Raw genomic sequence first — 19,175 nt, 5'->3', positions numbered from 1 at the left:
GTTTACGAGGGTTCTCATTTCATTCCATCCTCTCCAACACTTGTTATTGCCTGTGGTTTTTGACTATAGCCATCTAGTAGGTATGATGTGGTACCTCACTGTGGCTTTGATTTGCGTTTTCTTGATGATTGATGATATTGAGCATCTTTTCGGGTGTTTATTGGCCATTTGTATATTTTCTTTGGAAAAATATCCATTCAGATCCTTTGCCTATCTTTTAATTGGGCAGACCTTTGATCTGTCCCCTTGTAGGTGTTTTAAACATACTTATTTATTGACCAAGTAAATGAAAGAACCCACAGGGGAGTGGAGCCAGGTGACCAAGTCCTTACAATTCCCAGCATCTGAGAACGGGAAAAACCAGGCCCTCCCTCAGGGAGAGGCTGCATTCATTCCGTGTTTTGCTTGCAATCACAGCAGCCACCTCCACCCAGCTCAAGCTCCACGGAGAGCCTGTTCCAAGGCTGCAGGGTGTCATGGCAACGGAAGTGCAAGTGCAGCCAGGCTTCAGGGAAGGTGGACCTGGAAATCTGGGGAACCCAGAGCACGCCACTTTGCTCTGCTCCTCCATCTGCATATTGCTTCATTCTCCTCCTCTGGGAAACCAGGGGTGTCTTTGTGTGCTACTCAGCTCACCAGGAGGACAGACGGACTTCAACACAAGCAAAGGTTCCAGTTCCAACTCTCCCTTCTCCCTGTCCCAAACCCCAGCCCCAGTAAAGGGCACTGTGATTGGAAGAGCGTGGAGGAAGTGCCCGCCCCTGGTGCCCTTGGCCAGGGGAACAGGCATACAAAACAGAAGCCTGGTTGCAGAGAGCCCAGGCGTGTGGGAGATGGAGCAGGAGGAGGAGGAGCCATCAGACACGGAGGCTTCTTCAACTTTGTCCTGGACCCAGTGCCCAAGTACAGGAAAGTGATTTGAAGTATACATGCATGTTTACTATGTGTAAATTTTAAATATACATACACCTGTACACAGATGTGTACAAACGCATGCATACTCATTTTACCCTTAAAGAATAGCAATGTGTATTATAAGGTGAATCACAGTGATTATAATAATAGAAGTTAACATTTTTGTTGGTTTAGGTCCTTTATGTGATCTATTGTATGTAATTGTTAGGTGAAGACTGCTATTACCACCGTTTTGCATATGAGGCAAGGTAAGTACATAGAGGTTCGGGGGATAATTCCTATCCTTTATTTACTTTAGGGAAACCGAGAGTAGCTGAAAAACCCTGAACCGCCTGGTCCTGAGGCCCGGACACATGAGCAGCACGCAGGGTTGGAATGACACTTTGACGTCCGTCCTGCTTCCGGGGAAGCTCCTGAATGTCCGTTCTGTCCCCTTTAGGTATATCAGGATTGGAGACAAAGAGTGTGAATTTCACCAGAACTTCCGTCTCCTCCTCCACACAAAGCTGGCCAATCCTCACTATAAGCCAGAATTGCAAGCTCAGACGACCCTCCTCAACTTCACGGTCACAGAAGACGGTCTGGAAGCCCAGCTGCTGGCAGAGGTGGTCAGCATCGAAAGGCCGGATTTGGAGAAGCTTAAGGTAAAAATATACGACGTCATCCACCAACACTTGTTCAGCACCTGCTTTGCACAAATTAAACTGCCGGACACACGAGTGTTAGACAGGAGCCCTGCCCTCCAGGATCTTAGTCTATTTGAGAGAAAAGAGGGCATGTGTGAACAGGAGCAGAAATTCCGGGGACTTCTGGTGAAGGAGGTAGGGAGGGTTGTGCCCAGGTAGGAGCGGGGCTGGCTCCCGGTCTAGTTTGACGCAGGTGAGGGACAGGCAGAGGCACGAGAGCCTCGGGAAGCAGGGGCCCGTGTTGCTGCAGGCACGTGCCTTCGCAGTTGGGTGGTCCTAGCCGATCAGCCAGGGCAAAAGAACGGAAAAGAGGAGTAAAGGAGTAAGGTTGGAAAATGTAAGGGGCTTGCCCTGGCCGGTGGGCCCAGTGGTTAGAGCATTGGCCCAGGCACTGACGGGTCACAGGCTTGATTCCTGGTGAAGGGCACATGCCTGGGTGTTGGGCTTGCTCCCCAACCCCGGTCAGGGCACGTGCGGGAGGCAACTAGTCGATGAGTCTCTCTCACATCGATGTTTCTCCCTCTCTCTCTCTTCTCTCTCTCTCCCTCCCTTCCACTCTCCCTCCCTTCCACTCTGTCTGAAAAGCAATGGAAAAAAAATATCCTTAGGTGAGGATGAATACCTCCCCTCCCCTCAAAAAAAAAGAAAGAAAAAATTTAAGGGACTTGTCTTTGGTTACGACTAACAGATAAAGGAAAATTTATGGCTTGAAGTGCACTGATTAGGGAAAAATAGTTAAATTCAGTGTTGACTACAGACAACAAGAAAACCAGAGTAAGATTATAAACATAGGAAGAAGGCTGTTGTAGAGTTAAGTAATAGCCAGGAGTATTCACCATCTGACCCTTGTTGGAGAAAGCGGCTACTCCTGGTCTAAACCAGTGGCTCTCCAGTGGCGCTGCCTGCAGCAGCAGCGTCAGGCTCACGGTGCTGAGTGATGATGGTAAGTGTTCACACTCTGGACCCCGGAGTGCAGCCCCTTCTGACACTTTCCGAAAGAATTGTTAAACATGATTATCGGTGCGTTTTAATGTGACGTGTGTTTCATTCTAAAGGAGCCCATGAAATGGATGAGTCAGGAAACTCTGCTTAACAACGGGACTCTAACCACCACGTCTTCCGCTTCTCTCGGTTTGTGTAGCTGCTCCTGACGAAGCACCAGAACGACTGTAAGATCGAGCTGAAGTCCCTGGAGGACGACCTCCTCCTGCGCCTGTCGGCGGCCCAGGGCAGCTTCCTGGGCGACACGCGGCTGGTGGAGAGGCTGGAGGCCACGAAGGCCACGGCCGCCGAGATAGAGCATAAGGTGGGGAAAGGCCGAGGGCACAGGGGCGTTTGCTTCAACACTCCGCTTGAATAAACATGCGTGGAGGGAAGTGTAACCCTATTTGGTAATTTCCCAAAGGGGACGGAGGGATCGTCCGATAAACTGCCCTAAAAACGGGCTTTGGGGGGCCCAGTCTGTGCTGCTCCTCATTCCACAGAGACCCAGGCGTTCGGATTAGACTCCTTCAGGCTGTTGTTTGGTGGTGGTGGGTTTTTGTTTGGGGTGGTTTTTTCGTTTTGTTTTGTTGTTAATCCTCACCCGAGGATATTTTTCTATTGATATTTAGAGAGAGTAGAAGAGAGAGGGAGAGACAGAGAAAAACATTGATGTAAGAGATGCATCGATTGACTCCTGCACGCACCCCGACCAGGGCCAGGGAATCTGCAACCAAGATACATGCCCCCTGACCAGAATCGAACCTGGGACCTTCAGTCCACGGGCCGACGCTCTATCCACTGAGCCAAACTGGCTCAGGCCTGTTATTTGTTCTGTGTGACCAAATTTGAAGAACACTGGGGCCTGCTGGCTAAGATGGTCTAAAATCGGAAAAGGTTTCATTTAGTATCTAGCCCTGGCAAACTGACCTCATCCAGCCTCACCACGGGGCTCCTCGTCTGCTGGACATTTTAGAGAAATACTTAGAGATGAAGGTTTGTGTCCAGGCCGTCAGGGCTGGGAGGCCGAGCAAGAGATGGTCTCCTGCTGTTCTCAGATGCCTTATTCACACTGGGAAAATGTCATGTCCTAAAAGCCCAGGAGGTTTCTCATTGAGGAAACTTCCCGCTGAACTCCAGCGTGTGTCCCAGGGTGCTTTATGCGTGGTGTACACTGTGGATTTTCACAAGGAACCATTAACCCTTGAAATTCCATTGTTGCAAAATCAGAGGAACCCTTACTCGCTTTCTGGAATACCCTCATTGCTAAGCAATCTGCTAATTACCCAGCAGAGGCTGTGTCGCCACACATCCAATATATTTGCCTTAATTTAAGCAAGGAAATGGAATTCCAAATTACTCTCTTTTTTACTTAAAAGGAGTTCTAGGGGGCTCCTGAGATGGTAAAGATTAGAGCAATTAAGTAAATTAGGTCTTAGCTTTCACATTAACTTCTAATTGTCTCTTCAAATGCCTCTCCCTGTCTTCTTAATATATTGCCATATAGGGACTCCCCTCTCTGCTCTACATTTTCTTTATTTCCTTTTATACACAAATATGATGGGTCAAGTCTATTAAAAAAGTTTCGGGAAATACTGCATCATATAGCATGGCCAGCAGTGGTCCTGGCTAAAAGAAATAGGTGTTTGAGCCTTGAATAAAAGCGAATGTTGGTTGAGAGTGGTTTCTTTTCATTATCTCTCCGAATGGACCCAGAGGCTAATACATGATGATAAACTAAATGGGAATATATGAGCATATGGATGCTCTGGTGCAAAGTCAAAACCAGACAGTCATGAGAGTCTTCGTATAGAGGCTTTTTAGTAAGCCTGGCTATTAGATATATTATTGACCTTGGCTGCTTTTGTATACCTTGTTGACTAATAAAGTTCTTGGCATTGAATTGGCCCAGCAGACTTGTAAGAGCTCTCCCTGGGAGGCGATATATCTGGGTTATTAACCCCTGAAAGAGCGGGGGGGGGGGGCAGGGGGAGCAGAAAGGTGACATTACTCAGAATAAATTCTGTAGCACCGAAACCATCGAGTTTGTTCAACCAGTAATCAAAACAGCTGGCATTATTTCCCTTCTCCCTGGAAATGCCTGTGAAAAAATTATTTTAAATGTTCATTATTTTAAATATTTTAATATTCATAGTAAATATAAAATTAAAATTGTTTTAATATGAACTTAATAATTTTGAACAGCAAGCACATAGATGCTATATGTTATCTTTTAATATATATATATACATATATATGTATAGATAGATAATTTTATTTTTTATTGATTTCAGAGAAGAAGGGAGAGAGAGAAACATCAGTGATGAGAGAGAATCATTAATCAGCTGCCTCCTGCACACCCCCCACTGGGGATTGAGCTCGAAATCTGGGCAAGTGCCCTTGACTGGAATTGAACCCAGGACCCTTCAGTCTGCAAGCCGAGGCTCTGTCCACTGAGCCAAACCAGCTAGGGCTGTTATCTATTTTGATACGAATAATTTCTCCCTTCAGATATGTCCCTTCCATCACCTGGATAAGAATAGAGAATGTGAACAGTAGTTTCTAATGTTGTTTGCTCTCACCATAGGTGACTGAAGCTAAAGAAAATGAAAAGAAGATCAACGAGGCCCGAGAATGTTACCGGCCAGTGGCCGAGAGAGCAGCTCTTCTTTATTTTGTTATTAACGACCTCAGAAAAATCAACCCCGTCTATCAGTTCTCCTTGAAGGTAATGCTGAGTAGGCGAAGAAGAACACTTAGCTTCGGAACTTGTTTCTGGAAGTTTAGAATTTATTTTTAAGCAATTAGTGCACCCAGTAAGGAGTCATGAGGGTCTAGCTAACAAAGGAAGAAGCCAAAACATCCTCATTCTCTTACTTTCATTTATAATTTTCAATAAGGCTTTGAGTTAATTACCGGTAAACTATGCAACCTTATACTTGTTTTTGTTCTTAAACAGAGTCTTGAGGAGTTTAATGTATATAAGTAAGAAAAATTTCCCTGAAGCCTCTATACTTTCTTTGTGAAAATGTAGATCTCTTTAAAGAGATTTCCCGTATTATTTTGGTATTGAGGGAGAAGCAATGAGAACAACCATATATTAAGCCACTAGTACATGCAAGGCACCTTCATACGTTAGTTCATTCTTATGCCTGAAACATCTCAGTAGAGTGTATACTATGTTACCCCTATTAAAAGAAGAAAATGAACATTTTCAGATTCTGAATAAATTGCCCAAGATTGCACAGTTCGTACTTAACGAGCCAGAATTTGAATCTGTGATTCCAAAGCCTCTGCTCTGCTTTGCACGGTTCTGCCTCTGGGCAGTATTCGTTCATTCTTCAGTCAGTTTTTAAACAAATGGTTATTGAAATCAGTCATCATGCCAGATGCTGGGGTGGTCACTGAATATGCAGGGTTTTTTTTTAAAAAGCACACGCAGATATGAGTGAAGATACATGGGGGTCAGTGTGTGTGTGTGTGTGTGTGTGTGTGTGTGTGTGTGTGTAAAAGTGATAAATACTATGAGAGGCAATAGTAGGGATGGTGGGACTGTTGCATTGGGGGCTCAGGGAAGGCCTCTCGGAGGAGGTGACATTAGAACTGATTCCTGAAGGATAAATGGAATTTAGCCATGTAAAGAGTGGAGAAAATAAGGATGTGTAAGACATGAAAGAGTTTGGGATTCCAGGTAGTGAATGAATCCATGTGGGTGGAGGGTAATGAGTGAGGGAGAAGATGACAAAACGGAGTCGAGAGAGGTGAGAAGGTCTAGATCATCTGAGGCCTCTGGCCCTGAAGGGATTTTGGATTCTAGTCTGTGTGCCAAGATAAGCCAGTGAAAGGCTTTAAGCAGAAGGCTGATATGACAAAAGACTCAGAAGTGAATAGACTTGTGATATGATTTGAAGCTAGAATAATCAATTCTTGGAGATGGATTGGATATGGGCAAAAAAGAAGAGGAAAAGAATCAAGAATAACTAGCAGGGTCTAGTAGTATGGGACTGAAAGCAGTGGGATTAGGTTTTGGAACAGTCACAGAGTATAAGGAGAACAATAAAACTAAATCCGTAGTGTCAGCCCAGGATACCCAAATACCAGAACTAAGCTAAGGCATTATGAGAAAAGAAAAGGACAGAGCTGACCCCTTCATGAACGTTGTTGCAAAACTACTCAAGGAAAGAGCAGCAAATTGAATCCAGCCATATATAAAAAACACGGTATATTATGCCCAAGTGGAATTTGTGCCAGGAATGTAAGTTGGTTAAATATGCAAAGATCACACAATGTAATGCTTCATATTACTAGAATAAAAGAGAAGAACCATATGATCATTTCAATGAATGCAGACAAAGAACTTGACAAATTTCAACACATGGTTATAAAACAAAAAAACAAAAACCACACAACTCTGAGCAAACTAGGAGTAGATGGTAACTTCTCAGTGTGACAAAGGGCATCTACAAAAGTCTACAACTAAGTCTACAGTTATAATATCAGTATAACTCAGTGTTGAAAATTGAATGCTTTCCCCTAAGATCAGAACAAGACAAGGAGATCTCCTCTAAACACTTCTGTTCACTGCACGGGAGGTTATAGCTAATGCAATAACACATTAAACGTCACAGAGATTTTTAAAAAAGAAGAAAAACTGTCTTCTTTATTTTTTCCACAGATGACCTGATTGTGTATGTAGAAAATCAGAAGAAATCTACAAAAACACTACTAGGACTAAGAATTGAGTTTTTAGCAAGATTGTAGGGTATAAAATCAATATAGAACAATGTGTTATATTTCTATCTATGAGGGACAAGGAAAATAATAACCCAATACTATTTATAATAGCTTTCAAAACTCTGCAACTTTTAGGGATAATTTTAACAAAACAAATACAAGATCTGCATACTGAAAGCAAGTAAACATCCTTGAGAAAATTTCAAAAGGCATGGAGAGAGAGATCATGATTTTGGTTTAGAACACTCATTATTATTAAGATGTCATGTCTCTTCAAATTGATGTATAAATTCAATTCAGTCTCAATCAAAATCCCCGAAAGCTTTTTTTTTTTTTATTTCTCAAATTGGTAAGCTGATTCTAAAATTTGTGCAGAAATGCAAAGGATTTAAAATAACTACTGTAAATGAATTTTAAAAAGAACAACAAATATGGAGACAAAATACATGATTTAAGATTTATTACAAACTTTCACTAATCAGCCTAAAGAAAAATACATAGATTAATGGAACAGAATAGAGAGTCCAAAAGTAGACCCACCAATATATGGTCAGCTGATTTTTTAGTGATGCCAAGACACTTCAAAGAGGAAGGAATAATTTTTTATAACAAATGGTGCTGAGACAACTGAATATCCACATGGAATAAAATGAACCTCAACCATGGCATCACACTATACACAAAATTAAATCAAAATGAATAATCTAAGCTATAAAATTTCTAGGAAAAAAATAAGAGAAAATCTTTGGGCTTTGGGTTAGGCAAAGATTTCTTAAGAAAGAAAAAATGATAAATGGAACCTTATCACATTAAAAAATCTATGGTCTTCTAAAGACATTATTAAGAAAGTGAAAAGGTAAGCCACAGACTACTAAAAACTGTCTCCAATACATACATATATCTAATAGAATTTATAGCATAATATATAAAGAACGTGTGCAGCTCAATAAGACAACCGACCCAATTAAACTAACAGAGGAAAAGTTTGGACAGACATATCCTATACTAAAACATGTGAATTGCTCATATACACATTTTTTAAATGCTCAACAGTTATCAGAAAAATGCAAAGAGGATGGTGCAGTGTAGTTGTGTAGGGAGTAGATATAGGTAGATTTTATGGAATTATGCTAATAGTAATGATAGCAAATTATAATATAGTTTTCATAAAAATCCTGTCCTGTTGCCTCTCCCCATAGATACCTTTAAACTGTATGTGGCCCCGTGTGTCGGGGGCCAGCTAGACATCCAGGCACCAGTTATCACCCTTGAACAGTCACTTTAAACTCCCCAGGCTTTCAGTGTGCTGTTCCACAGAGCCATGGAGCAGGCCGACAGGGTGGAGGACACGCAGGGGCGCATCTCAGTCCTCATGGAGAGCATCACCCACGCCATCTTCCTCCACACCAGCCAGGCGCTGTTTGAGAAGGACAAGCTCACCTTCCTGTCCCAGATGGCTTTTCAGGTGAGCAAATCGGAACCAGAGTCGCCCATCTCTGTTTATGATGTACTTTATTTCTGAAGGGAAGCATGGACTCCCGTTTTTTGGAAGCCCTTGAATTAACTTTTCAATAAAATAAAATGTTTTCGCCGAAACCGGTTTGGCTCAGTGGATAGAGCGTCGGCCTGCGGACTCAAGGGTCCCAGGTTCGATTCCGGTCAAGGGCATGTACCTTGGTTGCGGGCACATCCCCAGTAGGGGGTGTGCAAGAGGCAGCTGATCGATGTTTCTCTCTCATCGATGTTTCTAATTCTCTATCCCTCTCCCTTCCTCTCTGTAAAAGATCAATAAAATATATTTAAAAAAATAAATAAATAAAACGTTTTCATGCACAGTACCACCCATAATGTATTATGAAAATACCTAGAATGCAGAAATAGTCTAAAATTCGAGTATTTGATCTGTTTACCTTTGTAATGTTTTTATGTGGAAATTAGGAATATTTTCACCTGTGGCCCCCCAAAATGTCCTATGGACTTCTTGTCAGTTCTGTAATCAGAATGTCCAAAGTTTGTTCCAATTCCTGGTGTGATTCTTGTAGTGTCTTGGATGAAATTCCTACACCAGTACTAACTTATAGTAATAGCTCTACCTTCTCTTTAGTAATTCGGTCCATTGTCGTCTCAGGCTTTCTCAATTTGTAAAATAAATTTTAAGACGTTTGATCTAATAGCAGAAGACATAACTATGAAAGCATATTTCAAATAGGTTACTTAGAGGCATAAAATTAGAATAAACCATCCTTCATAATTATTTGCTGTTAGGTTTCTGATCAAGGTTTTGAGATCATGGGCACAACTTATCCCTTATTTTAATTATAGAACAGATATATATATATAAAATAATTTTTGGAAGACTTGATTCTGCTACTTAATCATATCTATTAAGGAGTAATTGCTTCCTGTGTCATGATTTTGATGCGTAAACCAAATGACTCTCTTCAATTTTGTGTATTCTCAAGATTTTGTTGAGAAAGAAAGAGATAGACCCTGATGAATTGGATTTCCTGCTTCGATTCACAGTTGAACACACTTACCTGAGTCCTGTCGACTTCCTAACTACTCAGTCATGGAGTGCCATTAAGGTATGTTAGGAACATGGGTTTTCATATCCCAGTTCTCTCAAACGTAGAAATGCAGTTTTAAAAATCCAAGTGATACAGACCACTTCAGTTGTAGAAATATGCCGTACAATGTAATTGATTGTTATAGTACTAAATTGAGTTGTTGTTTTCTAGCTTTTTTTAAAATTTATTTTTCATTTATTGTTGGTACACAATATTGTATTTGTTTCAGGGGTACAACTAAAGTGACTGATTTCTTATTAGAAGTAAAGGAATGTTTGACCTATTTAATGGGCAGAAAAGTTGTTAATGAATATGTATAGTCTTTATGACCTTTGAAAAAAGTCAAGAAATATAAATGAATAATTTTTAATCTGCCTGGAGCTACTTTCTTTATTTTATAATTAGGTGCTTATTCTCAGACTCTGGAATTCCTTTAAGATGCTCATCAAATGCTAAGCTTGGCTCCACTCTTTTTTTTTTTTTTCCCCTAAGAAAAGGAACCATTTCTATTCATTGAAGACTTATTTTTATGGTGTATTTAGATCTTTAGTTTTTTAAGAAACAAAATGTTAAATTCCAATTTGTTTAGAATTATACTTTAGAAGTATAAATTCAATTGTGTATTGGTCAGGGCCTCAGCAGAAAACAGATTTTAAAAAGCTTAACACCTGAGGCCCCCCAAAATGTCCTATGGACTTCAAAGGGTAGAGTATATTTTCATAGTAAGGGAAGAAGAAACAGAGAATCAACCAGGACTGGAGATGGCAAAAGGAAGGAAAAGCAGCAGTTACTAAAATGACTGGGAAATAAAGTGATGGGAGAGAGCCAGCCTGCAGGAGCTATGGCATTGGGTAGACGAACATGCCCAAATGGGTCATTTCAGAGGCAGAGCTGGTAAGAAACACACTGACCTCTCTCTTCCCCAGACCTCTAGTCCCTTGCCATTGCCTCCTATTGGGCAAATCCAACCAGGCCAGAGAACCAGGGAGCGTAGTAGCGGGGCAGAAAAGGGTGCAGAGGAAATCCGGAGAGGAAATAAAGACTGTCCGGCACAACTTGTTTATATAGGATTCAGTGCAGGCACAAGTCTTTTATCTCAAAGGCTCGAGATAAACTATTCCTGTCTGTTCCCCTGTTGTATTACAGGCAGTAGCCCTTATGGAAGAATTTCGAGGCATAGATAGAGACGTGGAAGGATCTGCCAAGCAGTGGAGGAAGTGGGTGGAATCCGAGTGTCCAGAAAAAGAAAAGTTACCGCAAGAATGGAAGAAGAAGAGTTTAATACAGAAGCTGATCATTTTGAGAGCAATGCGCCCTGACAGGATGACCTATGCGCTCAGGTGGGGCCGTCAGCATCTTCGGAAATGCAAGTGAACCGGGAGGAAACAGTCTTCAGGGGCTGGGAGGATCTGCCGGAGGCATTTACGGTCCATACTGATGAGAAGTGGTTCTGCTGAAATGTTGATATTGTGCTCACTCCTATAGTTAAAATTTGCTCAGCAGGATTCGGGACACCCTTCCTGAAAAGCTTGATTCTGAAATCTGCAGGGGAGAGGGGGAGAGAATGGAAATATTTGGGGAAGAGAGGCGGTGTCATCGAAGTGCAGAGGCAGGGAAACGTGTTATTATCCAGGTGTTCATTTCCATTGTCATTATTCTGGGGTGGCATTTTGGCTCCAGAGATTTTACATGTCAAATAAAAACGAATTCCTTTCATAGAGACACTCAGAGTCCCATAACTTTGTGGCCAGCACGATTTAAAAGCAGAAAGCCCTGTCTACATCTTGGTCCAAGTGTCCTTTTTCTCTGCCGTTTTGGCTTCCAAATGGTAATATGCTGCTGTATTCACACACGGTTTGCGTTCTCATTTGAATTCCCCAACCAGGGTTCACCACTGCCTTCCCTGCTCCTCTTTCTTTCCTGGCATTCACGTGCCTCTGCTTTTCCCCTCTGCTTGGTCTAGTTCAGCCAGTTCTCCCTTTGCAGCCTCCTCTGCCGGACCCTACTCTACAAGTGAATTCTGCTCAGTGCTACTTACTTCCTGCTAAATCGGGTGCTGCTGGAAAATAATCCCTGCTTAATGGAGCTTCCCTGTGTGAGAAACACCCCAAAAAGCATTTGTATATTCATGAGAAGCCCAGCAGGCTGGAAAATTGCACTGTGGCAAATCTAATGAGCTGTTAATAAGTAATGGGGGGTCTGGCAGGGGATACAAAGCTATAGACAAGCAGCTGATGGTACTGAGGGGTGGTCTCAGTGGCCCCCCCCAAAATAGAATGTAGGCTTCTGGTTTTCAGGGCTTCGAAAGCAGAGAGGGATCCCCCTGGCAATTCTGCATGAGTCCAGCTGGATCCATACTGTCACTCTAGCACAACATTCCATGTGAAGAACATGGTTTGCTTTCTTCCTGTGCCTGCCGTTTAAGCTCATCCAAGTTGTAACACTTTGCAAGGTCAGAAGCAAGCATTAGTCCTAACTTTCACTTTTTTTTTTTAATAGGAATTTCGTGGAGGAAAAACTGGGTGCCAAGTATGTGGAGAGGACCAGACTGGACTTAGTGAAAGCCCTTGAGGGAAGCAGCCCAGCCATCCCCGTGTTCTTCATCCTGTCTCCGGGGGTAGACGCCCTCAAAGACCTCGAGGTCCTTGGTGAGTGGCCAGGCGGCTTGCTGGCCTGCCCTCCGGCCTTCCTTCCAGTGCCCACCCTTCCTTTGAGTTGACAGTTATCTTAGTTTCTTTTCTTTTTTTTTCCCCCCAAATGTTAGACTAATAACACAGTAGAGTCTGAAGAAATAAATGTTCAAATGGCACATTCCTCTGGTTAGCATAATGCAAGTTTCTTTTATACTATTCCCACCTTGTGACTATGTGAGGGCCAGAGGGCAATTTTCTCCATGCTCATGTACTCGGGTGCCCCCTACAACTAAATAATGGTCATTAGAGCAAGTCTGTTCGATTGTGCGAGGCACTGTGGCTTTATGCTCCGGATTACTGTTCCCCGCGGCCTTCGCCGAGAATGCCAGGTTAATAGAGCCGTGACCTGGCTGTGCGCAATTCCAGTGCGGCCTCACAAGGTGAGAGGCTCCTGCATTTACCCAGTGAGCCGGTCCCTTCACAACACGATGTGATATCTGCCACATGTTGCTTCTTTTTATGAGGGAATTGCTTTGCTACTCCTGCTAGAGTTTATAAAGCTCAGTAACAATGCTAGCCATCTATCAAAATGTCAAAAGCCTTATTACCGTAAAACCAGAGGAACTGGTTTTCCACAGGCCTCGGGGTGCCTGCAAGGAGGCAGCTGTGGAGAGCTCCAGAAGCTGCCTGTTGACAGTTCAGAGGTTTAGTGTGGATCCTGCAGGAAAGTGACCTAGAAGGTAGCAGTGGTGACCACGCATGGACGCTGGAGCGCAGCAGTCCAGGCTCTACTCGCCTCCTGACTTCATTTTCCTCCCACGTGTTGTGTCCTCCCACAGGCAAAAGACTCGGGTTTACCATCGACTCGGGAAAACTCCACAACGTGTCTCTAGGGCAAGGTCAGGAGGCAGTGGCGGAAGTGGCGCTGGAGAAGGCCTCCCAAGCAGGACACTGGGTCATCCTCCAAGTGAGTGCCCCGTTCTCATGGAAAACACTGGATCTGAACACAGGGAGTGGCCCAGCCACTGGGACCGGTCCTTCCTCGCATTCATGGTGGTGTGGGGGGTCCAGTGGATTTCCTCAGCATGAGTGACCCCTCCAAAGGTGCCTAGGGCTCTGCTGACACAGATGGCTACATCTTTTGAGGGATTTTGTAGGCATTGTGCCTTAAAATGAAAAATATCAGAAGGAGGCCCTGGCTGGTTTGGCTCAGTGGTTAAGAGTGTCGGCCCTCAGACTGAAGGGTCGAGAGTTCAATTCCCAGTCAAGGACACATACCTCTGTTGCAGGTTTGACCCCTAGTCCCAGTTGGGGCTTGTATGGGAGGCAACCAGTCGATGTGTCTAGACACATCAATGTTTCTCTCTCTCTCTCTCTCTTTTTCCCTCCCTACCTCCCTCTCTCCCTCTCTCCTCCCTCCCTTCTACTCTCTCTATAAAGATCAATGGAAAAATATCCTCAGGTGAAGATTTAAAAAAATTTTATGCCCTAACCGGTTTGGCTCAGTGGATAGAGCATCGGCCTGCGGACTGAAAGGTCTCAGGTTCGATTCTGGTCAAGGGCATATACCTTGGTTGTGGGCACATCCCCCAGTAGGAGGTGTGCAGGAGGCAGCTGATCGATGTTTTTCTCTCATCGATGTTTCTAACTCTCTATCTCTCTCCTTCCTCTCTGTAAAAAATCAATAAAAAAATGAATGTTTAAAAAAATTTTTGTATCTATCTAGGTAGGTAGGTAGGTAGGTAGGTAGGTAGGTAGGTAGACAGACAGACAGACACGTACACTAGAGGGAGCCCTAGCATTCTCCTGACTCAGATATCTGGGACACTCCAACAGAGCTTGAGGACACACGGGCTTGTATAGATTGCCAACAGCCCTGTCATAATTTCTCTCCTTTGCATCTTGCTTTAAAGTTTATAAATTTTCTCATACAACTCTGCCCCTAACCAGTTGTGTAACATTCTTTCCACACAGAATAATTAGAGAGGAGACTATCCAGGCTTGGCTCTCGCAGTTCCTGGAGGATTCTAGTATCTCTTTAATTTACAGATAAAAGAGAAGCAAGACTTTGAAGAAGGAGACCTACCAAATGGACACTTGCTATGTTGTTTGTTGTTTACAGTAAATTGTATCAGTGTAGGGATAGGATATGTATGCATGCACATATTAATAAGTTCTTAACCAATCTGTAGAATGTTCTCTTATTATCAGACATAGCCCCTCTAGGGATACTCAGCTAACAATTTATCAAAAGCCCACACTGTAGAGAAAACTATTAAAAAGGCGCAGGCTGGCAGCTATCTTATCTCAGATCCACACCAGATGGTTTGTGAATTAACATGATGGGTTAAAAAACAAATTTTTTTGTTATTGATTTCAGAGAGGAAGGGAGAAGGAGAGAGAATCATTGATCGGCTGCCTCCTGCAGTCGCCCCACTGGAGATCGAGCCTGCAACCCAGGCACATGCCCTGACCAGGAATCAAACTGTGACTTCCTAGTTCATAGGTGGACGCTTAACCCCTGAGCCACTGCGCCGGGCAACATAAGGGGTTTTAAATATCATTTATCCTGGGCAAAAATGGGTGGTTTTCAATATGTGTGGATTGGCTATAAAGTTTCACAGGCCTTGCTGCCCTTGGACAGGTAGGCGTAAGAATCTCACCAGCCCCAGAGCCAGCGTCCTAAAGAATGGTCCCCAGGCGGGATCCCCAAGTGTGCCGTGTCCTCTGCAGGCTCCCTTGGAGGTATTCTGGCCCCTGACTCCCACGTCACGGCCTGGAATATGTTTACATGTGTCTCAAGTAAACTTGTCAAGTAAGGGATTGTTGTAGTCCATAAGATACAAAATTAGGACATTCGGGGTGGGCAATGGTAAGTTTACCGTCGTAATACAAATAATATAATAATTCATAAGTAATACAAGAATATTATTGTATCAATATTCACAAGAATAAACACTTTCACATATTCACAAGTGTAAACCTACTTTTGCCCACCCCTGGTTTTGCGCTTGCAAAACAGGTTTTATTTTTGTTTCTGGCCCTGCTTGCTTGTATGAGTGGCGCAATTAGGTGTGAGAAGTTCTCTCATTATAATCTAGTAGCAAGCATGGAGTAGGGGAGGAAACTTAGAACCCTCACCTACGGTATAAGTTTGCTCGGGTTGCCATGCCAAAGTATCGCAGATTGGGTGGCTTAACCAAACAGAAACTTAATTTCTTATAGTTTTGGAGGCTAAAAGTCCAAGATCAAACAGAAACTTAATTTCTTATAGTTTTGGAGGCTAAAAGTTCAAGATCAAGGTGTCAGCTGAGGTCTCTCCTTGGTTTGTAGGTGGTTGTCATCTCCCTGTGTTTTCACATGGTCTCCCCTCTGTGTGTGTCCCAGTCTCCTCTTATAACGACACCACTCATATTGGCTGAAGGCCAACTCTAATGACCGTATTTAGCCTTATTTACCTCCTAAAGGCCCTGTTCTAAAGACAGTCACATTCTAAGGCACTGAGGGTTAGGACTTCAGCACATGAATCTGGGGGCACACAGTTCAGCCCATAACACCTCCCAGTGTTCAATGTTTGCCCAGGGTAAAAAAGCTTAATAATGTGAACAGCTGAATCAGCACAGGTCATTTTACAGCAGAATTGTTTCAGAGAAAGATGCCCACATTACTATTCCCATCCCTGTTTGCCTTCATTCTTTGTATTTTTGTAGCTGTTATAATCAAACTAGTAGCCCGTTTGCACGAAGATTCGTGCAATAGACCTTCATTCACCTGGCTGCCTGCACCAGTTTTCTGCCGGCACCGGGGACCCAGACCTTGGCTGTGGCCACCGCCTTCTGCCTTCTTTCAGGGTCGGGGCTTGGTCCCGGGCGGTGGCCTTGGGCTCGGCCGCACCCAACATCCCTGCTAAGGATCGCAGGAGCCGACCCCCAGTGGTTTCCTGCGATCTGTGCAGGCTCCCCGCTGGAGCCCAAGGCCGGGAAAGCCTCGGGCTCTGCCACACCCCAACGTCCCTGCAACGGTTTCCTGGTGGGCGTGGTTGGTGGGCGTGGCTTGGTTGGTGGGCGTGGCTTGGGCGTAGCGAAGGTGTGGTCAATTTGCATATTTGTCTATTATAAGGTAAGATTTTTTCTTTGTTGGAAATGGTAATATATCCCTGGGGATGATGTTCCCATCACTATATCAAGGATTTCTCCAGAGCCTGGAGCATATGAGGTGTGGCTTTATACTTCTCTCCCAGCACCAACTACCAAGCTTAGTATTAGAGGAGCAAATTCATGAATCATAAACATCAAAATCAAAGAGTGGTGGTGGTGGTGGTGACATTTTTCCTTTTTCCTTCCTTCCTTCCTTCCTTCCTTCCTTCCTTCCTTCCTTCCTTCTTTCCTTCCTTCTTTCCTTCCTTCCTTCCTTCCTTTCTTCCTTCCTCCCTTCCTTCCTCCCTCCCTCCCTCCCTCCCTCCCTCCCTTCCTCCCTCCCTCCCCTCCCTCTTTCTTTTCTTTTGTCTTCTTTTCTTTTCTTTCTTTTCTGTCAATCCTCCCTGGAGGATATTTCCCATTGATTTTCTTGAGAGGGGGAGAGTTAGAGAGAAACATCAATGTGAGAGAGACACATCCATTAGTTGCCTCATGTACCCACCCCGACAGGGCCGGGGATCGAGCCTACAACCAAGGTACATGCCCTTGACCAGAATAGAACCCACAACCCTTCAGTCCACTGGCCAACACTCTATCCACTAAGCCAAACCGGCTAGGGCAACATTTTTTTCTTTTGTAATTTCTGACAGCTCTAGCTTTTAAGAAAAATAGCATGGTAGGAATACATAGACCATCTTAACAAAGATTGATTGCTTTCTTTTTCCGCTAGCCTTTCATCCCTCACATCCATTTGAGTCCATATTCTAATGAGCAGGAGTTTGAGTAGAAGAGGTTTCCATCAGAAGTAATGAAGTGGGAGATCTGGTACATTTCTGGCCTTTAGTTTTTATACTTGATTAAACTAACCCAGATAAGTCTCAGTAATTGAGTTTGGACTTTTAACAAAGAAGAGTATCGAGCAACTCCATCTTAGAAGTGATGGGTGGGTGTTAGAAGCAGGTAAGTGTGTTGGAAGGAGATTTGGGTTTATAAAGACAACTTTGTGTTGACTTGGATCACTTAATGTGTTCATTTAATTTTATTTTTTGTTTTGTTCTTCTAACATGATAGTAAAGAAACATTTACATCATGGTTCTCTGAGTGTTCAACACATTGATGTATAGAAAAATAATAATTGTAATCCTATAATTTAAATAACAGACTTGAGTTTCGCAGGAATTACAAATCATACTATCTTTCAGAATGTCCACTTGGTAGCCAAGTGGCTGGGAACCTTGGAGAAACTCCTTGAACGATTCAGCCAAGGAAGCCACAGAGATTACAGGGTTTTCATGAGTGCCGAGACTGCACGCACACCAAGTGAACACATCATCCCACAGGGACTCCTGGAAAATTCCATCAAGATCACTAATGAACCCCCCACAGGAATGCTGGCCAATTTACATGCTGCTCTCTACAACTTTGATCAGGTAAGAAAGGAGAAGTCGGGTCTGACACTAAGTCAGGGTCTTCTCCCACGACGGTGGAACCATCATCTGCTCATGAAACGTGCACAGAGGGATAAAGTGAATCTTGATATCTTGATGTGTGTGTGTGTGTGTGTGTGTGTGTGTGTGTGTGTGAGAGAGAGAGAGAGAGAGAGAGAGAGAGAGAGAGAGTGTTTGAGTGTGTGTGAGTACGTCTGTGCGTAACTTTTTCTCTAGTACCTTCTGGGTCAATACCCAAACCAACATTATGAAGGAATTAAAATAATTAGCTATCTAAGAATATAGTTTTGAAGAATACAGTTAATTTCTTAATTAAATAATTGAGTAATTTGTAGCATATGTAAACACAAAAGACTGTGTAAACAGAAGGGACTCCAAAAAACATTGTTGGATCAGTGACATATTTGCAGTATGCTTTTTTGTGAACTACGGTGGGCATGTATTTGTTTTTTAATTGCCCCTCGATTTATAATTTCTGGCTGTTATGACATTCTCAAAGTAAGTACAGAAGAGGAGTTCGATATATTGAAAGAGGGTTTATCTAACTCCCTAAAACAATTGTCTTGATTGGTGAAAAGTGAGCATTTCTTTAACAATTATGCTTCAGTACAGTTGTCCTTCAGCCTTTGTTTGTTGGTTTGTTTGTTTGGTAAGGACCCCTTTGATAGTCTGATAAAATGCACATTTTCAAAATGTGTATAGTCATAGGGATAACTAGATATCCAATCCTATGCATGAAGTCCTCCAGCTAAAAACCGCCAGGTCTAGTTTATTCGTGAAAGTATCAGTTCTTTTCATTGCTATCTGGAAAGCCACTTCTGTTAACTGAGGGTTACATTTATTGGAAAGATTCTTTTTTTTTTTTTTTTTAAATATATTTTATTGATTTTTTTACAGAGAGGAAGGGAGAGAGATAGAGAGTTAGAAACATCGATGAGAGAGAAACATCGATTAGCTGCCTCCTGCACAGCCCCCACTGGGGATGTACCCGCAACCAAAGTACATGCCCTTGACTGGAATCGAACCTGGGACCCTTTAGTCCGCAGGCCGACGCTCTATCCACTGAGCCAAACCG

At 43.2% G+C, this 19,175-nt stretch overlaps 1 protein-coding gene across 1 annotated transcript in view; it reads left to right on the top strand.

Annotated features, from left to right (window-relative positions):
- Nucleotides 1–19,175, top strand: part of DNAH11 (dynein axonemal heavy chain 11) — a 200,692-nt gene that overhangs the window by 165,008 nt on the left and 16,509 nt on the right. The window contains exons 66-74 of the mRNA XM_054726107.1: nucleotides 1,355–1,559; nucleotides 2,743–2,907; nucleotides 5,170–5,310; nucleotides 8,611–8,781; nucleotides 9,779–9,901; nucleotides 11,030–11,223; nucleotides 12,383–12,531; nucleotides 13,356–13,483; nucleotides 17,855–18,082. Coding sequence (XP_054582082.1) covers nucleotides 1,355–1,559; nucleotides 2,743–2,907; nucleotides 5,170–5,310; nucleotides 8,611–8,781; nucleotides 9,779–9,901; nucleotides 11,030–11,223; nucleotides 12,383–12,531; nucleotides 13,356–13,483; nucleotides 17,855–18,082 — 1,504 coding nt within the window. The remainder of the gene's footprint in view (nucleotides 1–1,354; nucleotides 1,560–2,742; nucleotides 2,908–5,169; nucleotides 5,311–8,610; nucleotides 8,782–9,778; nucleotides 9,902–11,029; nucleotides 11,224–12,382; nucleotides 12,532–13,355; nucleotides 13,484–17,854; nucleotides 18,083–19,175) is intronic.

Source organism: Eptesicus fuscus, chromosome 14 (assembly GCF_027574615.1).
Source record: "Eptesicus fuscus isolate TK198812 chromosome 14, DD_ASM_mEF_20220401, whole genome shotgun sequence".
NCBI lineage: Eukaryota > Metazoa > Chordata > Mammalia > Chiroptera > Vespertilionidae > Eptesicus > Eptesicus fuscus.
This window is presented reverse-complemented; position numbering and strand designations above follow the sequence as displayed.